At 43.2% G+C, this 18,942-nt stretch overlaps 2 protein-coding genes across 2 annotated transcripts; one reads left to right on the forward strand and one right to left on the reverse strand.

The window, feature by feature from the left end:
* The first annotated feature begins 3,759 nt into the window (after positions 1 to 3,759).
* LOC125342220 (mediator of RNA polymerase II transcription subunit 19-like) lies at positions 3,760 to 4,574 on the forward strand. Its single transcript, XM_048334372.1, is given in 3 exon segments — positions 3,760 to 4,133; positions 4,135 to 4,298; positions 4,301 to 4,574. Coding segments are annotated over 3 exon segments (726 nt in total). The 5' UTR covers positions 3,760 to 3,774; the 3' UTR covers positions 4,504 to 4,574.
* Positions 4,575 to 14,915: 10,341 nt separating this feature from the next.
* LOC125341795 (sperm motility kinase 2B-like) lies at positions 14,916 to 16,613 on the reverse strand. The gene has a single exon (XM_048333881.1). The coding sequence runs from the start codon at positions 16,611 to 16,613 to the stop codon at positions 14,916 to 14,918; it is 1,698 nt and encodes a 565-aa protein (XP_048189838.1).
* Positions 16,614 to 18,942: the final 2,329 nt, after the last annotated feature.

Consider the following 18,942-nt stretch of genomic DNA (forward strand, 5'->3'; position numbering starts at 1 on the left):
AAGGAAAGAAAGAAAGAATGGAATGATGGAAGGAAGGAAGGAAAGAGAGAGAAAGACAGAGAGATAGTAAGAGGAAGGATGGAAAGAGAAAATTGGAAAGAGAGAAAAAGAAAAGAGAAAGTGAGAGACAGAAAGAGACAAGAAGAAAGAGGAAAGAGAAAGAGAGAAGTAGAAAGAAATAAAGAAAAAGAGAAAGAAAGAAAGAAAGTTAGGCAAATAGGCAGAAGTAGAGCTGTGACTGAAGAAGTAGAACCTGCTAGACTTCTGGGGGGAAAAGAGAAAAAGAGACAAAGTAGCCATTTCCTGAGTTCAAGCCCCAGAGCTGCCACATATCAATGAGAAAGAGAAAGAAATTAAGAAAGAAAGAAAGAAACAAACAAACAAACAAGCAAACAAACAAAGGAAAAGGGAGTGATAGAAAGGAAGAAAGAAAGAAAGGAAGGAAGAAAGAGAGAGACACAGAGATAGACAGAAAGAGGAAAGAAAGAAAAGAGAAAGTGAGAAAGACAGGAAGAAAGTGGAAAGAGAATGAGAAAAATAGAAAGAGAAACAAAGAAAGAAAAGGAAGAGAGGAAAGAAAGAAGGAAGGTAAGAAAGAAAGAATGATTGAAAGAAAGAAAGACAGGCAGACAGGTATAAGTGGAGCTGTGGCTCAAGGAGTGGAGCCTGCTAGCCATGTATTAAAAAAAAAAGTACCCTCATCAAGTGGGCTAAAGACTTACAAAGAGATTTCTCTGATGAGGAAATGAAAATGGCCAAGAGACATATGAAAAAATGCTCTACATCACTGGTCATAAAAGAAATGCAAATCAAAGCAACATTGAGATTCCATCTCACCCCAGTAAGAATGTCATATATCAAGAAAACTAATAATAACAATTGTTGGAGGGGATGTGGCCAAAAGGGAACCCTACTTCATTGTTGGTGGGAATGTATACTGGTTCAGGCACTCTGGCAAGCAGTATGGAGATTCCTCAGAAGGCTAAATATACAACTCCCCTATGACCCAGCAGCCCCACTTTTGGGTATCTATCCAAAAGACCACAAACAAAATCACAGTAATGCCACCAGCACAACAATGTTCATCACAGCACAATTTGTCATAGCAAAAATCTGGAACCAACCCAGATGCCCCTCAGTAGACGAATGGATCAGGAAAATGTGGTACATATACACAATGGAATTTTATGCCTCTATCAGAAAGAATGACATTGTCCCATTTGTAAGGAAATCGAAGGACGTGGAAAAAGTTATACTAAGTGAAGTGAGCCAGACCCAAAGAAACATGGACTCTATGGTCTCCCTTCTTGGGAATAATTAGTACAGGTGTAGGCAAGTCATAGCAGAGCATCACAAGGCCCAATAGCTATACCTTTATGAACACATAAGATGATGCTAAGTGAAATGAACTCCATGTTATGGAAATGATTATTATATCACAGTTGTAACTACTTTCAACATCCCATGTGTATATGTAGCTTCTATTATTGATGATGTTCTTGTATCACCTTCCTGTGGTTGTACCTACACTATCTCTGTAATCTTATCTGAGTATATTGGAAACCGTGTATAATGGTATTGGATGCAGGAAATTGAAAGGGAATACCTAAGTTGAGAGACACAGGGTAAAAAAAGACAAACAACTACAAAACCAATACTTGCAAAGGTGTTTGGTGTAAGTGAACTGAACACCTGGGGGGGGGAGGGAAAGAGGAAGGAGGGAGGGGGGTATGAGGGACAAGGTAACAAACAGTATAAGAAATGTATCCAATGCCTAACGTATGAAACTGTAACCTCTCTGTATATCAGTTTGAAAATAAAAATTTGAAAAAAAAAAAGTAACAAAACATTCCAGCAATCCAATCGTGGCTCTACTTGTACACCCTCTTTGAATTAAGCATAAGAACAAAAGCAAAACAAAAACCACTAGCTCTTGAACAGTGATGAGGTACAGATTTCAAGCCCTACCAAAGAACAAAAACAAAACAGTGGTTGACCTAAGGCTCAAGTTGTAGAGTCTGCTAGTTTCAAATTGGAAAACCATGTAAAACTAAAAAAAAAAAAAACCCAAAACAAAAAAAATGAGGGTAAGTGGCTATGTTCTAATATCAAGCCAGAGGAACTGAACTAAAGAAGAAGAAGAAAAACAAAAAGAACAATAAAATAGATGAAAAGGAAGATGATAAAAGAGAGAGCCATTTAAAGATTTTCAAATTATGGCTTAAACCTGTAATCTTACCTGCTCAAGTTGCTGAATTGCGGTTTGAAGCCAGCCTGGGCAGGAAAGTCTATGAGACATTTTTTAGTGAGTGCAGCAGGTGAGCTAAAAATTAGGGTGCTTGGCGCATGAGTAAAGCTCTACCACTTTCTGTCTTGTTGGTGGTTAGAGATAAGAGTCTCATGGACTTTTCTGCCCAGGCTGGCTTTGAACCGCATTCCTCAGATTTCAAGCCTGTGTGTGGTGCCCTAGGCTTTCCATGGAACTCTTATCTCCTATTAAGCACCAAAAAAACTACAGACAAAAGGTGAGCTGTGACTCAAGTAGTAGAGCCTGTTAATCTTATGGGGGAAAAAAAACTGAAACAAAGTAACCATGCTCTGAATTCAAGCCCCAGCGCTTTCACAAAAGAAATAAAAGAGAGAGAGACAGAGACAGAGACAGAGACAGAGAGAAAGAAAAGAAAGAAAGAAAAAAGAAAAAAATAGCCATGTGGGAGTGGCTCACGTCCGTAATCAAAACTAACTTTGGAGGCTAAGATCTGTGGATTATGGTTCAAAGCCAGCCTGCGCAGGAAAGTCCATGAGACTTATCTCCAAGGAACCCACCTGAAAACTGCAAATGGCACTGTGGCTCAAAGTGGTAGAGCTCTAGACTGGAGCTAAAGAGCACAGGGACAGTGCTCAGGCACAGAGTTCAAGCCCCACGACTGAACAACAACAACAAAAAAGGCCAAAACAACAACAAGAAGAAAATCCACAGAAGATGAGGTGCGGCTCAATGTGAGAAATCTGTAAAGAGAGAGAGAAAAACAACCACCACCACCTCTGGGAGTGTGGCCAGCCTTTAATAACAATCCATAGAACCTGCACTAACAACAACAAAAAACATAACTACACCAAAAAAAAAAAATAAGTGAAAAGGAAGGTAAAGAAGAGCCAATAAAATATTTTAAAATTGAGAGTCAAAGCTATAATCTAAGCTGCTCGTGCTGGTTAAAATCTGAATATCATGGTTCGAAGCCAGCCTGGGCAGGAAAGTCCGTGAGACTTGTTTTCCTATATGCCCGCAGTGGGCAGTATTATTTCCTGGCTCGAGGTGGTTAACTTCAGATAAGAGTCTCACGAACTTTCCTGCCCAGGCTGGCATCGAACCACAATCCTCAGATTTTAGGACATTGAGTGCAGTGCTCTTGGCCACCCATGGACTCTTATCTCCTATTAACCACCAAAACAAGAAAGAAGGAAAGCAAGACAGAATTTGAACTGTGCTTGGAGTAGTAAAGTGTGCTAGCCATGAGGGGAAAAAGACACTCAGAGACACTCACAAGGCCCTAATTTCAAGCCCTTACAAATACCACCAAGAATAAATGAAATGAAATAAAACTTGGCCTTCAGGGCTTGAGTTCTAGCCCTAGGAGAAGAACCACAAACAAACAAACCAAAAAAAAAAAAAAAAAAAAAAAGGTCAGTCATTGATCTTGGCCCAAGTTTAGAGCAAGCTAATTTTCAGAGATTAAAAAAGAAAAACTCGACAGCGCCTGGGCCGAGGGGACGATGGAGAATTTCACGGCGTTGTTTGGAGCTCAAGCCGACCCACCACCGCCCCCAAGTGCATTAGGCTTCGGACCAGGGAAGCCTCCACCTCCTCCTCCTCCTCCTCCTGGCGGAGGTCCTGGGACGGCCCCGCCTCCAGCTGCGACTACGGCTGCCCCGGGAGCAGATAAATCTGCGGCTGGTTGTGGCCCTTTTTACCTCATGAGGGAACTGCCAGGTAGCACAGAGTTGACGGGCAGTACCAACCTGATCACACATTACAAACTGGAACATGACTATAATAAGTTCTGTGGAAAGAAGGTGAAGGAGAAGCTAAGTAACTTTCTGCCCGACCTGCCAGGGATGATTGATCTGCCGGGCCCATGATAACAGCAGCCTCCGCTCCCTCATTGAGAAGCCTCCTATTCTTAGTAGTTCTTTTAATCCTATCACAGGGACCGTGCTCTCTGGCTTCCGCCTCCACACTGGCCCGCTGCCAGCACAGTGTCGTCTGATGCATATTCAGCCTCCCAAGAAGAATAAGCATAGCACAAACAGAGCCGTACTCAAGATCCTGTTCCCCCAGAAACACCATCTGATTCAGATCACAAGAAGAAGAAGAAGAAGAAAAAAGAAGAGGATCCTGAACGGAAAAAGAAGAAGAAAGAGAAGAAAAAGAAGAACCGACACAGTCCAGACCACCCGGGTATGGGCAGCTCCCAGGCCAGCAGCAGTAGCAGCCTCCGCTAACAGAACCACTGGACGTTGTCAGGTCAACTTTTCCTGCTGTACTGAACCTGCTGACACAAGGTGTCTCCCAGACACTGCCTTTGGGACACCTAGCAGCTGGTACCGAGGCCAGCTCCTGCTGTGCTTGATGGAGGTCAAGATCAATACATACTAGAAGGCAATGGTTTTGAAAGGCTCAGCCAGTTGGCTTCCTCATGGATATTTCCCCCTCTCCCAGGGAGCTATTTCTTTCCACTTTTGTGCTATTTGTCTGATTTCAGGATTTGTTAGGGACTTTGTTTGGAAAAAGTTTTTTTTTTGTATTTATCAAACTGGCTGAAGTGTGGCTGCCTGTTAAGAGTTAAGTGCCTTTCTATGTGAGTCAGGGTTAAGACAAGGCATTGCTAAATTGATTTGGGTCTTGTCACTACAGTATCTCATTAGCAGGCAGTGAAACGACCACGTGAGACTGGAGACATGGTTCTAAAGTAAGGCAGAGCTTGATACTACTTTTCTAAGTAGACACATAACACACTCACTGCCCATGGTGAGGGCCAGACACCTGGATGATTTCCAAGGTCCACCTGAAGAGCTGATCCAATGAAGCTTGAACTGTGTTCTAGGTAAACTATGTGTTGAAGCAGAATAGAGAACTGAAAAAGCACCAATTTACCAATGTTTATCAACAGGATTGGTTTTTAGGTCAAAAGCCTAAGATTGGGTTGAACCTCTGGCAACCAAAGATAAAGTGCTCTTGTCTTTGTAAAGAACATCTGACCTGCCTTATTCCTTAGTTCAGACAATGAAAATATTCGAAGTCATTAAAGTATTTCTAAACTTCAAAGACAGCATCAAAAGCAGCAGCCTGAGGTAGAAATGAAAATGTAAAGTAGATCCCTTTACTTTTTGGAGCAAGCTAAATAGCAGAAAACATATAGTAATGTAATATGACTTTAAATTTTATACAGGACTGTTAATATCTGTTGCTATATGCTATGGCTCTTCCCAGATACATGGGCAGACAACCACTTGCTCAGCTCCTTTTAATTCTGGACTTCAGAGTATAGGTTTATATTTTAGCTCCATGGGATACAAAGGGTTCTGGAGGTTTCCTGAGATTTAGTTTCTGAGGATGCCTATTTAAAGTGAGGATAGAACCTTTGCTTTTGACAAATAGAAGGCTGCTGCCCATATCCAGTCACCCTTGACTATACCCAAAAGGAGCCTTACTTTCTGGAGACAAAATTAAGGAACAACTCAACAAAGTTGAAAGCTAGTTCTCTATGCTTTGACAAGTTTTCATGGTTACAAAACATTCAGGAATTTCTTAATTAAATTACTCAAGTTAAAACAAGAAAAAAATAAAAAGAAAAAAGAAAAACTGAGCAAAAGTGGCAAGGTCCCGTTAACAATGAGAACAACAAAAAATAACAATAAATAGGGGCTGGGAATATGGTCTAGTGGTAAAGTGCTCCTCTCATATACATGAAAGCCCTGGGTTCGATTCCTCTGCACTACATATATAGAAAAAGCCAGAAGTGGCGCTGTGGCTCAAGTGGTAGAGTCCTAGCCTTGAGCAAAAAGAAACCAGGGAAGTGCTCAGGCCCTGAGTCCAAGGTCCAGGGCCGGTAAAAAAAAATTTTTTTTGAGCTATGGCTCAAGGTGTGAAGTTTGCTCTAAAGACAGAGAAACAGAGAGAGAGAGAGAGAGAGAGAGAGAGACAGAGACAGAGACAGAGACAGAGAGACAGAGAAACTTCAAGGAGAGTGGCCAGGCCTTTAGTAACAAGACATAAAAAAAGCGCTAACAACAAAAACCCCAAGAACAATAACTGAAAAAGAAGGCAAAGAAGAGCCAAGTAAAGATTTTAAAATCGAGACTTTACATCTGTCATAAAAGCTGCTCATTGTAGGTGAAATCAGAGAATGGCAGTTTGAAGCCAGCCTAGGCAGGAAAGTCCATGAGACTCGTTTTTGTGTGTGCCAGGGGTGGGATTGAAATTATGGTATTCTACTCAAGACTGGATCTACTTTTCTCTGTTGATTGGTGGTTAGTTGAGATGAGTCTCATGGACTCTCCTGCCTAGGCTGGCTTCAAACCACAATCCTCAGATTTCCTCAGGCTTCTCATGGACACTTATCTCCTATTAACCACCAGAAAAAAAGGAGAGGAAAGAAAGAAAGAAAGGAAGAAAGAAGAAAGAAAAAAAGGAATAAAGAAAGACTGAGATAGAGAGAAAGGAAGAAAGGAACAAAGAAAGAACAAGAGAACGGAAAAAGAGAGAGACAGAAAGAGGAAAGAGAAATAGAAAGAAAAAGAGAGAAAGAAAAGAGAAAGTGAAAGACAGAGAGAAAGAGAGGAAGAACGAGGAAGGAGTAAGAGAGAAATACAAAGCGAAAGAAAGAGAGAAAGACAGGAAAACAGGCAGAAGTTGAGCTGTGACTCAAGTAGTAGATCCTGCTAGCCTTGTGGGGGGGGAAAAAGGAAACCGAGAAAAAGTAGCCATGCCCTGAGTTCTAGCTCCAGGTCTTCCACAAAAGAGAGAGAGAGAGTGAGAGAGAGAGAAAGAAAAAGGGAGGGAAGAAAGGAAACAAAGAAAGAAAGGAAGGAAGAAGAAAGACAGAGACACACAGAGAGTGTAAGAGGAAAGAGAAACAGAAAGAAAAGAGAGAGAAAGAGAGAAAGAGACAGGAAGAAAGAGGAAAGAGAATGAGAAAAATAGAAAGAGAAACAGAGAAAGAAAGAAAATGGGGAGAGGAAATAAAGAAGGAAGGAAAGAAAGAAAAAGAATAAAAGAAAGGAAGGAAGAAAGGAAGAAAGAGAGAAAGACAGGCAGACAGGAAGAAGTGGAGCTGTGACTCAAGGAGTGAAGCCTGCTAGCCCTTATTAAAAAAAAAAAAGTAACAAAACATCCCAGCAATCTACTTCTGGCTCTACTTCTACACCTTCTTTGAAATAAGCATAACAACAAAAGCAAAACAAAAATCACCAGCTCTTGAACAGTGATGAGGGACTGATTTCAAGCCGTAGCAAAAGAACAAAAACAAAACAGTGGTTAATCTGAGGCTCAAGTTGTAGTCTGCTAGTTTCAAATTGGAAAATCATGCAAAAAAAATAAATACTGAGGGTAAGTGGCTATATTCTAACATCAGGCCAGAGGAACTGAAGTAAAGAAGAAGAAGAAGAAAAAAGAACAATAAAATAGATGAAAAGGAAGATGATAAAAGAGAGAGCCATTTAAAGATTTTTAAATTATGGCTTAAACCTGTAATCTTACCTGCTCAAGTCGCTGAAACCTGAAGAATGCGGTTCGAAACCAGCCTGGGCAGGAAAGTCCATGAGACATTTATAGTGAGTGCTGGGGGTGGGCTTGAAATTAGGGTGCTTGGTGCATGAGTAAAGCTCTACAACTTTCTGTCTTGTAGGTGGTTAGAGATAAGAGTCTCATGGACTTTTCTGCCCAGGCTGGCTTTGAACCGCATTCCTCAGATTTCAAGCCTGTCTGTGGTGCCCTAGGCTTTCCATGGAACTTTTATCTCCTATTAACCAACCAAAAAAAAAGTACAGACAGAAGTTGAGCTGTTACTCAAGTAGTAGAGCCTGTTTACCTTGTTGGGGGGGAAAAAGAAACTGAAACAAAGTAACCATGCCCTGAGTTCAAGCCCCAGAGATTCCACAAAAAAAAGAGAGAGAGAGAGAAAGAAAAGGAGAGAGTGAGAGACAGAGACAGAGAGAGACAGAGACAGAGAGAAAGGAAAGAAAGAAATAAAAAAACAAAAAGAAAACCCAGCCATGTATGAGTAGCTCACGTCTGTAATCCAAGCTAACCTTGGAGGGTGAGATCTGAGGACCATGGTTGAAAGCCAGCCTGGTAGAGAATTCCATGAGATTTTTCTCCAAGGAACCACCGGAAAAACATAAGTGGCACTGTGGCTCAAATTGGTAGAGCTCTAGACTGGAGCTGAAGAGCTCAGGGACAGTGCTCAGGCCTAGAGTTCATGCACCTCGACTGAACAACAACAACAACAAAAGGCCAAATCAACAAGAAGAAAACCCACAGATGATGAGGTGTGGCTCAATGTGTGAAACCTGTCATAAAAAGAGAGAGAGAAATCAACCTCCACCACCTCTGGGAGTGTGGATAGCCTTTAGTAACAAGCCATAGAACCTGCACTAACAAATAAATAAATAAATAACTACATTTAAAAAAACCAATAAACGAAAAGGAAGGTAAAGAAGAGCCAAGTAAAGATTTTAAAATCAAGACTCAAGGCTATAATCTAAACTGCTCGTGGTTCAAGTGTGTAATTCTACTCAGGAGGGTGATATCTGAGGATTGCAGTTCAAAGCTAGCCTGCACAGGAAAGACTATGAGAAGCCTATCTTCAATTAATCACAGGAAAGCTGGAAGTGTAGTTGTGACTCAAGTGGTAGAGAACTACCTTGAACACAAAGTTCAGGGAGAGCACCCAGGCCCTTAGTTAAAGCTCCAGGACAGGCACACATGAGAAAAAGAAAGAAAAGACAAAAGAAAGAGAAAGAAAGAAATAGAAAGAAAGGAAGAGAGAGAGAGGGAGAGGAAGAAAGGAAGAAGGGAAGAAAGGAAGGAAGGAAGGAAGGAAGGAAGGAAGGAAGGAAGGAAGGAAGGAAGGAAGGAAGGAAAAAAAAGAGGAAATTGGTTGGATAATCTCCAATACAATAGTGTGTCATAAGCAAATTCCTAAATTTCTGCAAACTCCAAATCTAGATGCACAAGCTGAAAGCCTGTTCAGTAGATCTGTGTTATCAGACATAACTATTAAGTATCTTGATACTTTATTTCCTACATTCATGACATTTTATTTATTTATTTTTTTGCCAGTCCTGGGGCTTGGACTCAGGGCCTGAGCACTGTCCCTGGCTTCTTTATGCTCAAGGCTAGCACTCTGCCACTTGAGCCACAGCAACACTTCTGGCCATTTTCTGTATATGTGGTGCTGGGAATTGAACCCAGGGCATCATGTATACGAGGCAAGCACTCTTGCCACTAGGCCATATCCCCAGCCCGATTCATGACATTTATAGTTACAGTGATTCTATCTTTTGCAATTTTTTTGCTGAGGCAATGGGTTCTGGAACTTGCCATGTCTGAATTTAAATTCTGATGTTAAAATCTTATTTCTGTGAAAAAAAAAAAGGAAAGGAAAACTGAGCGAAAGAGGCAGGTCCCATTAACAATGACAACAAAAAATATCAATAAATAGGGACTGGGAATATGGCCTAGTGGTAAATTGCTCGTCTCGTATACAGGAAGCCCTGGGTTCGATTCCTCAGCACCACATATATAGAAAAAGCCAGAAGTGGCACTGTGGCTCAAGTGACCGAGTGCTAGCCTATAGCAGAAAAAAGCCAGGGACAGTTCTCAGCCCCTGAGTTCAAGCTCCAGGAATCGTAAAAAACAAATGTTGAGCTATGGCTGAAGGCATGAGGTCTGCTCTAAAGAGAGAGAAACAGAGAGAGACAGACAGAGAAAGAGAGAGAGAAACTTCAAGGAGAGTGGACCAGTCCGTTAGTAACAAGCCATAAAACTGTACTAACAACAAAAAAGCTCAAGAACAAAAACTGAAAAGGAAGGCAAAGAAGAGCCAAAAATAGTTTTTAAAATAGCACTTACATTTGTAATGTAAACTGCTCCTTGCAGTAGAAATCTGAGGATTACAGTATGAAGCCAGCCTGGGCAGGAAAGTCCATGAGACTCATTTTTGTGTTTGCCAGGTGTGGGATTGAACTTGTTGTGTTATACACAAAACTAGGCTCCACTTCTCTCCGTCTATTGGTGGTTAATTGTGATGAGTCTCATGGACTTTCCTGCCCACGCTGGCTTCAAACCGCAATCCTCAGATTTTTGGACACTGTGTAAGTGCCCTAGGCTTCTCATGGACACTTATCTCCTATTAACCACCAGAAAAAAAGAGAGGAAAGAAAGAAAGAAAGACAGGAAGACAGAAAGAAAGAAAGAAAGAAAGAAAGAAAGAAAGAAAGAAAGAAAGAAAGAAAGAAAGAAAGAAAGAAAAAAAGAGAAATAGGGACACAGAGAGAGACAGAACGAGGAAAGAAATAGAGAAATAGAAAGAGAGAAAAAGAAAAGAGAGGAAATGAGAGACAAAGAAAGAGGAAAGAGAAGGAGAAATAGAAAGAAAGCAGGAAAGAGAAAGAGAACGAAAGTAAAAGAGAAAGAGAGGAAAGAACAAAAGAAAGAAAGAGAGAAAGAACGAAAGAAAGACAGGCAAACAGGCAGAAGTAGAGCTGACTCAAATTGTAGAGCCTGCTAGCCTTGTGGGGGCAAAAAAGAAACTGAGACAAAGTATCCATGCCCTGAGTTCAAGCCCCAGAGCTTCCACAAAAGAAGGAGAGAGAAAGAGAGAAAGAAAGAATCAAAGAAAGGAAGAGGAAGGGTGGGAAGGCAGGAAAGAAAGAATGAAATGAAAGAAAGACAGAGATACTGAGAGAGACAGAAAGAGTAAAGAGAAAGAGAATGAAAAGAGAGAAAGTGAGAGAGAGAAAGAGACAGGAAGAAAGAGGAAAGAGAATGAGAAAAATAGAAAGATAAACAGAAAGAAAGAAAAAGAGGAGAGGAAAGAAAGAAAGAATGAAAGAGAAAGACAGGCAGACAGGCAGAAGTGAAGCTGTGGCTCAAGGAGTGAAGCCTGCTAGCCCTATATTATAAAAAAAAAAAAAGTAACAAATAATCCCAGCAATCCAATTGTGGCTCTACTTATACCCCTTCTTTGAAATAAGCATAAGAACAAAAGCAAAACCAAAATCGACAGCTCTTGAACAGTGATGAGGTACTGATTTCAAGCCCTGGAAAAAGAACAAAAACAAAACAGTGGTTGACCTGTGGCTCAAGTTGTAGAGTCTTCTAGTTTCCAATTGGAAAACCATGCAAAAAAAACAAAGTGAGGGTAAGTGGCTATGTTCTAACATCAGGCCAGAGGAACTGAACTAAAGAAGAAGAAGAAGAAAAAGAACAATAAAATAGATGAAAAGGAAGGTAAAAAAGAGAGAGCCATTTAAAGATTTCAAATTATGGCTCAAACCTGTAATCCTACCTGCTCAAGTCGCTGAAACCTGAGGATCTTGGTTCAAAGCCAGCCTGTGCAGGAAAGTCCATGAGACATTTTTTTAGTGAGTTCCAGGAGTGGGCTTGAACTTAGGGTGTTTTGCGCATGTGTAAAGCTCTACTACTTTCTGTCTTGTTGGTGGTTAGAGATAAGAGTCTCATGGATTTTTCTGCCCATGCTGGCTTTGAACCACATTCTGCAGATTTCAAGCCTGTCTTTGGTGCCCTAGGCTTTCCATGGAACTCTTATCTCCTATTAACCACCAAGAAGAAAAAAAAAGTACAGACAGAAGTTGAGCTGAGACTCAAGTAGTAGATCCTCTTAACCTTGGGGGGGGGGGGGGCGGGGTAGAAATTGATACAAAGTAAACATGCCCTGAGTTTAAGCCCCAGAGCTTCCACAAAAAAATAAAAAGAGAGAGAAAGATAAAGAGAGACAGAGACAGAATCAGAGACAGAGAAAGGGAGAATGGAAAGAAAGAAAAATAAAAGAAAAACCTGTCATGTGGGATTGGCTCACGTCTGTAATCCAAGCTAACTCTGGAGGCTGAGATCTGAGGATTATGGTTCAAAGCCAGCCTGGGCAGGAAAGTCCATGAGACTCTTATCTCCAATGAGCCACCAGAAAACCACAAGTGGCACTGTGGCTCAAAGTGGTAGAGCTCTAGACTGGAACTGAAGAGCTCAGGGACAGTGCTCAGGCCCAGAGTTCAAGCCCCACAATTGACCAAAAAAAAAAGTCAAAACAACTTGAAGAAGAAAACCCACAGAATATGAGGTGTGGTTCAATGTGAGAAACCTGTGAGACATAAAGAGAGAGAGAAAAACAACCACCACCACCTCTGGGAGTGTGGACAGCCTTTAATAACAAGCCATAGAAACTGCACTAACAAAAAAACAAATAACTACACCACAAAGAACAATAAATGAAAAGGAAGGCAAAGAAAAGCCAACTAAAGATTTTAAAATTGAGAGTCAAAGCTGTAATCTAAGCTGCTTGTGCTGGTTGAAACCTGAGGATCATGGTTCGAAGCCAGCCTGGGCAGGAAAGTCCGTGAGACTTGTTTTCCTGTATGCCAGCAGTGGGCACTATTACTTCCTGGCTCAAGGTGGTTAATTTCAGATAAGAGTCTCACAGACTTTCCTGCCCAGGCTGGCTTTGAACTGCAATCCTCTGATTTTTGAACCCTGTGTGTAGTGCCCTTGGCTACCCATGGACACTTTTCTCCTAGTAGCCACCAAGAAAAAAGAAAAAGGCAGAAGTCCATCTCTGGTTCAAGTAGGAGAGCCTGCTAGCCTTCAATTAAAAAATAAAGAACAGAAAAGAAAAAGCAAACACACTCCAGCAATCCAGCTTTGGCTCTAACTGTACACCTCCTTCGATTTAAGCATAGAAACAAAAAAAAAAAGCAACCACTCATGGATAGTGATGAGGCTCTGAGTTCAAGCCCTACCAGAAGAACCAAAAAACCAATACCAAAAAAAGAAAAAGCACAAAAAAAACCCAACCCCCCACCATCACACAAAAAGGCAGAAATGCACTTGTGGGTAAACTTGGAGAGCCTGCTAGCTTTGAAGGAAAAAATGAGGAAATGTAGCCAGTGCCTGGGTTCAACCACCCAGACCCAACCAGCACACACAGAACCACCACCACCACCAACAAAAAGCCAGAAGTTCCACTGTGGCTCAAGGTGTGAATCCTGCTAACCTTGAGCAAAAACAAAAAAGACATACAAAAATCAGGAAAAATTAGCAGGCAGTCCCTGAGTTCCATCCTTAGAATTGGCAGGATAACCACTCAAATTAAAACAAAAAAGTCTCAAGCTGTGCTTTGGCTCAAATTGTAGAGTCTGCTAGAAGGAAAACACACAACAACACCAAGAAGGAAGGAAGGAAGGAAAGAAAGAAAGAAAGAAAGAAAGAAAAGGAAGGAAAGAAAAGGAAGGAAAGAAAGGAAGGAAGGAAGGAAGGAAGGATGAAAGGAAGGAAGGAAAAAGAAAAGCAAGAAGCATGTTCAGGCCAGAGCATAAGCTCTGGTTAGCAGATACCAACTCTGTAACAACAATAAGAAAATAATAATAATAAAATGGATGAAAAGGAGGGTAAAAGAAGAGAAAAGCCCCTGAAAGATCTTAGAGATCAGAGTGATGTTTGTTCTTGCCTAAAATTCTAGATTCTTAGGAGGCTGATGGCTGTGAATCTTAATTCTCATCCAGTCCAGGTGGGAAAAACCATGAGAGTTGTAAACAATAAATCACACACACATGAAAGAAAGAAAGAAGGAAGAAAGAAAGAAAGAAAAAGAGAAAGAAAGAAAGAGAGAAAGAGAGAGAAAAGAAAGAATCAAAGAACAAAGGAAGGAAGAAAGAAACAGAAGGAATAAAAAGAAAAGAGAAAGGAAGGAAGAACAAAAGAAATGAAGGAAGGAAAGAAAGAAAAAAAGAAAGGAAGGAGGAAGAAAGAAAGAAAAGGAAAGAAGGAAGGAAGGAATGGTTGTTTAGAAGTGACAATTCTCAGCCTATGTGGAGATGGATGTCTGTGCTCTGCCCCCTGGGGCTGTGCAGCCTTGGGAGAACTGATAGGCTGGGCTCCACCTGACTTCCTGATTCCCAAGCTCTGGGAAGAGTCCTGGCCCGGGAGGGGACTGTGGGCACTGGCAGAGGTCATCACTCAGGTGCTTGCTCACCCAAGGGGCTGCGCCCAAGTCAACCCCGTCACCAGCAGCCATCTAGGCTGCTTTGTTTGTCTTTGTTGTTTTTATATTTTTAATTTTTTAAATTTTTTTGTGTTTTTTCATTTTAGATTTTAAAGAAGGGAGGGTTATATCATACTTATAAAATCACGTAGAGAATTCACTTACACCGTGTACATTTCTAAAGGAAGAGAATAGGGATTTGTCTACACACTACAAGTAAAATTAGAATTAATTAAAAAATAACTTGAAGCTTAAGCGATGAAGTGATTTAGCTAGGTTTAAAGTGGGACCCAACACCTCTCCACTATGCGCGTTCATCCTAAGTCTGATAAGGATGGAGAATACAGAGCCGACAGCGTTTTCAGGCAACCACAGACAGTGGGATCGCAGTCGTTTCCTTCAGATGAATGTTCCTGTTTGTCTTTGCAGGACTTTTACTTTTCTTTTTTAATAAGAAAATCAGTCAAGTGTTTCCAGGCAGGACAATTGGTGACCATCAGAGCAGTCTTCTATTGGGTTAGCAGTGTTCAGAGCCTCCAGCTCGGGTTCCCTTGCACGCCCCTGTTGGGACAAATCCTCTGCCTGGGGTTGTGCAAGTCAATGACTGGGGCATCTAGAGGCTCTCTTTGGTGTATTTCAGTCCCTGCTCTGTCCTTGGCCCCGCAGACAGCAGCACAGCCTGCGAAGGGCAGCGACCATCCTGCCCACCACCCCTGTCCGGCCCCGCTCTCTTCTGGATCTAGTATCTCTGTGATCATCCTGAGGCTGCCTGGTTACCTGGGATTTTTTACCCCGGCGCCTAAAGCAAGAGCAGCCAGGGATCTTGGGGGAGCCGGCCCCGAACACCATGCGGCGGCGGCGTCGTGCTTTCTGGACGGCCCCCTCTGACAGCTCTTCACTTCCATACCAGGCATACCTCCTGGGCCCTATTCCCGGCCCCTTGCTGCCCTGACTCTCGCTCATCACCCCACCAGGGACCCTGTTCTCCACCTGGGGCTGTGCAGGAGGCTGGGGTTTGGGTGTTTCCTTGGGGCTCTGCGGCTCAGGGCGCTGCTTCCTTGGGAGGCAGCAGCAGCAGTCGAGGGCGCCCACTGGATCGGGCTGGGCGGGGATGCTGGTGGTGGCTGAGCTGGCGCTGGGCAGCAAGCCCAGGGTCAGGGGGGGCAGGGAGGCGCTCTGGCCTCTCTCAGGCTGAGGCTCCATGCAGGTCGGGGTCTGCTCAGAGGGTAAGAGCAAAGAATGGAGCTGGGAGGGCAAACTGGCTCTCCTCTGCAGGGGGAAGGCACAGAGGTTGGTGGGGGTGGGGTAGGGTCTCACACCCACGTGTGGCACCGGTTTGATTTTCACCTGGCTGACCGTCTCCCCCTTGAGGCCGTCTTTGATCATACAGTAGATGGCCATGACTTCATCGAAAGCCCTCTGCAGGACCGACTGGCGGATCTGAGGCTCGGTGTAGCCCATGGCGCACATGGCGGTGGTAACGGTGGGGTCTAAGTCATCGGGCAGTGGCTCCTGGGGATACAGGGAGCCCTCCTCCACCAGGTCAAACCAGGGGTGCACCATGATCTGCTGGATATCTGGCCTCTGTTTGGGGTCTACTGTTAAGAGCTTCAAAAGGATGCTAAGTCCTTTTGAGGTCAGGTAAAATGGGATCTCGTACTGGCCGTTCACAATCTGGGCCCTTAGCTGCTGGTAAGTGGTCATTTTAAAGGGGAATTTCCCCGTCACCATGAAGAACAAGATGGTGCCCAGGCCCCAGAGGTCCACCTTGAACCCGTCATATTCCTCCTGCAGGTACAGCTCAGGGGCACGGAATATGAAGGCACCACACTTATCGGTAAGCAACTGCCCCGGGGCAATCCTGACACTGAGCCCTAAGTCCCCGACCTTGGCATTGCCCCTTTCATCCAGAAAGATGTTGTCGGGCTTCAGGTCACGGTGTGCAATTCGGTTCTGGTGTAAGTACACAATACCACTGGCAATCTGTTTCAGGAACCTCCTGGCTTCGTCCTCATAGAGGCGGCGGCGTAAGTCAATGAGCCAGGACAGGAGGTTTCCCTTGGTGGCCATTTCCAGCACCAGGTGGACATATCTCTCTCCCTGGATCACCTGGTATGTCCTGATCACATGGGGGTGGTGGATATTTTTGACAATGTCCACCTCGTTTTCCACCAAGCTCAGGTTCCCTTCCTTCTCTAGCATTTTCACGGCCACCTCTCTGTCGATGAGGCGGTGATAGGCCTTCACCACCACACTGTAGCTGCCACCTCCAATGATCTCATCAGCCTCGTATTGGTCGCTAAAACTCTTCTCCAACCGGACAGAATAGGACATGTATACAAATGGGGATGACTCCATCTTAGGATGGACCCAATCTTAACCGACTTAGCCAAACAAACACGGTGGGGAGTTAAGTCTTCTCTACACTTAGTACAATAACTAAGGCAGGTGGCAAATCGTGATCAATTAACGGAATCAATGTGGTGGATCCTCAACCTTAACTGTATTGAGCTAAATAAATATGGCAGGTAGTAAATCTTAACTAAAATAAGCTAAGTCGATGTGGCAGATACCAAATCTCAACTAAAGCTAAATCAACGTGGTGGGTATCAAATCTTAACTAAACTTAGCTAAATCAATTCAGCGACAGCTTAGCTTATCGGGAATTAGCACAATATAACCCCCAGAATAACGGAAATCCCCCCCAACCCACACCACCCCAAGCCTCCCTCCCCCCACCCCCAAATGAAAGCCTCAACCTCGCTCGGGTTTCCTGCAGCCTTCTGTCTGATGGCAGGAGATCAGCGAGGAGCGCAGTAGATCAGTCCGAATCGCAGGAGATCAGTCTGGATGGCAGGAGATCAGTCAGGATCGCTCAGCACCTTAAGTACAGCCAGGAACCGCCTTCTGCACCTGCTGCGGGGCCTCGGAATGACAGGTGAGGAAATGGGCCAATCACAGGCGGGCCAGTGACGTCACCGAGGGATGGACCAATCACAGGCGGTACCGTTGACATCGGCCCCCGTGGCGATCTTGCTCCTAGGCCTCGAGCACCAGCCGCCGTCAAGGACGCGAGGTGGACGCCGCGGTCACCCGCGTGGCCCGAGGTGGACGCCGCGGTCACCCGCGTGGCCCGAGGTGGACGCCGCGGTCACCCGCGTGGCACGAGATGGCTGCCGCGGTCACCCGCGTGGCGGCGTCTCAGGAACCAGGACCGCGGCCCAGCGCTTCCAGGTCCCCCGCGCTGCAGACCTAAGCCAGTCTCAGTAAGGTCTGTGAGACTCTTGTTGCCAATAAACTACCAAAAAGCCAGCAATGTAGCTGTAGCTCAGTTGATAGAGCACCAGCCTTGAGCAAAAGCAGCACAGGGCCAGCACCCAGTAGTTTGTCATTTTTACTTTTTGAAATATTTATTTGGGAAAACTTCACTAGTGCAGTTTGTATTGGGAATTCATATATATTATTAATGAAGAAATGATTAAAGACAAGGTATTGGATAGAAGATTCAAATACATGAACTGAATAATGAAATAATACTAAAATACAATTTTAACTTTCTGTTATAATTCAGAGAAACTTTTTAGAGTAGTATTTTGAGACATTAACTAATCCAATTGAAGGGACAACATTGGATGGGAAATACTGACATACCTTTTCCGCAGCAAATTAAGTTTCCTATAGTGAAATTATGGCAATGAAACCAATCTGCTACAAAAAAAAGTCTCTGCTACTTGAGCTTTAACAACTCAACAGAGACAGTGACATTCAGTACCAGGAAAATATGTATATGATCACAGAACTTTCAGATTGGATCACAATTCATGCTGTTGGGCCTAACAGTTGCTATATACACAGTATAGTTTAGCAACTAAAAGAATCTCTTTTAAGGCTGGGAATGTGGCTTAGCAGTAGAATGCTTGCATGAAGTCCTGAATTCGATTTTTCAGCACCACATAAACAGAACAAGCCGGAAGTGGTGCTGTGGCTCAAGTGGTAGAGTGCTAGCCTTGAGCAAGAAGAAGCCAGGGACAGTGCCCAAGCCCTGAGTTCAAGCCCCAGGATGGGCAAAAATAAAAAAAATATATATAAGAAGAGTGAGAGGAAGGGTGAGTAGAGGAGGGATGGGTCAGAATATTGAAAGGGGTGGCATTGAAAATATTGGTATTGTATTCATAAACTTCTTTATCAAATGGAAACTCCTTTGCCCCACTACTTAATGATACTCCTCCTCCTAATAATAATCATAATGATTATAAAATGAAGTTTTCATTGGTACATATTCTAGAAGTGTTTAGAATTTTCCCTCTCCCAAAGATGTAATTTGGTTATTATATGCTATATGAAATATACTCCTGACTTCTCAGATTCTCATTGTAAATCTGGACTTGAGCCAGTAAAGATGAGGGTATAATTATGAAAGGAAATGTGAGGGGATCCTAGAACCTGTTCTTCTCCGACAGATTAAAGGAAACATGAAGGGACAATCTGGATCATTGGCAGCTGTCTGAAGCTATAGGGGCTTCTGGGGCTATTTTATTTCTGTCATGGTCATGCAGACTAAAGTTTTGTCCAGGAAAACAGCTTAAGGCTGGTGCTTAAAGGAGGATCCGGTTGAGCTGACCAAATGCTATTGTTTCAGTCTTATTCTACAAAGCAAATTCTT

This window comes from Perognathus longimembris, chromosome 25, assembly GCF_023159225.1.
Source record: "Perognathus longimembris pacificus isolate PPM17 chromosome 25, ASM2315922v1, whole genome shotgun sequence".
NCBI lineage: Eukaryota > Metazoa > Chordata > Mammalia > Rodentia > Heteromyidae > Perognathus > Perognathus longimembris.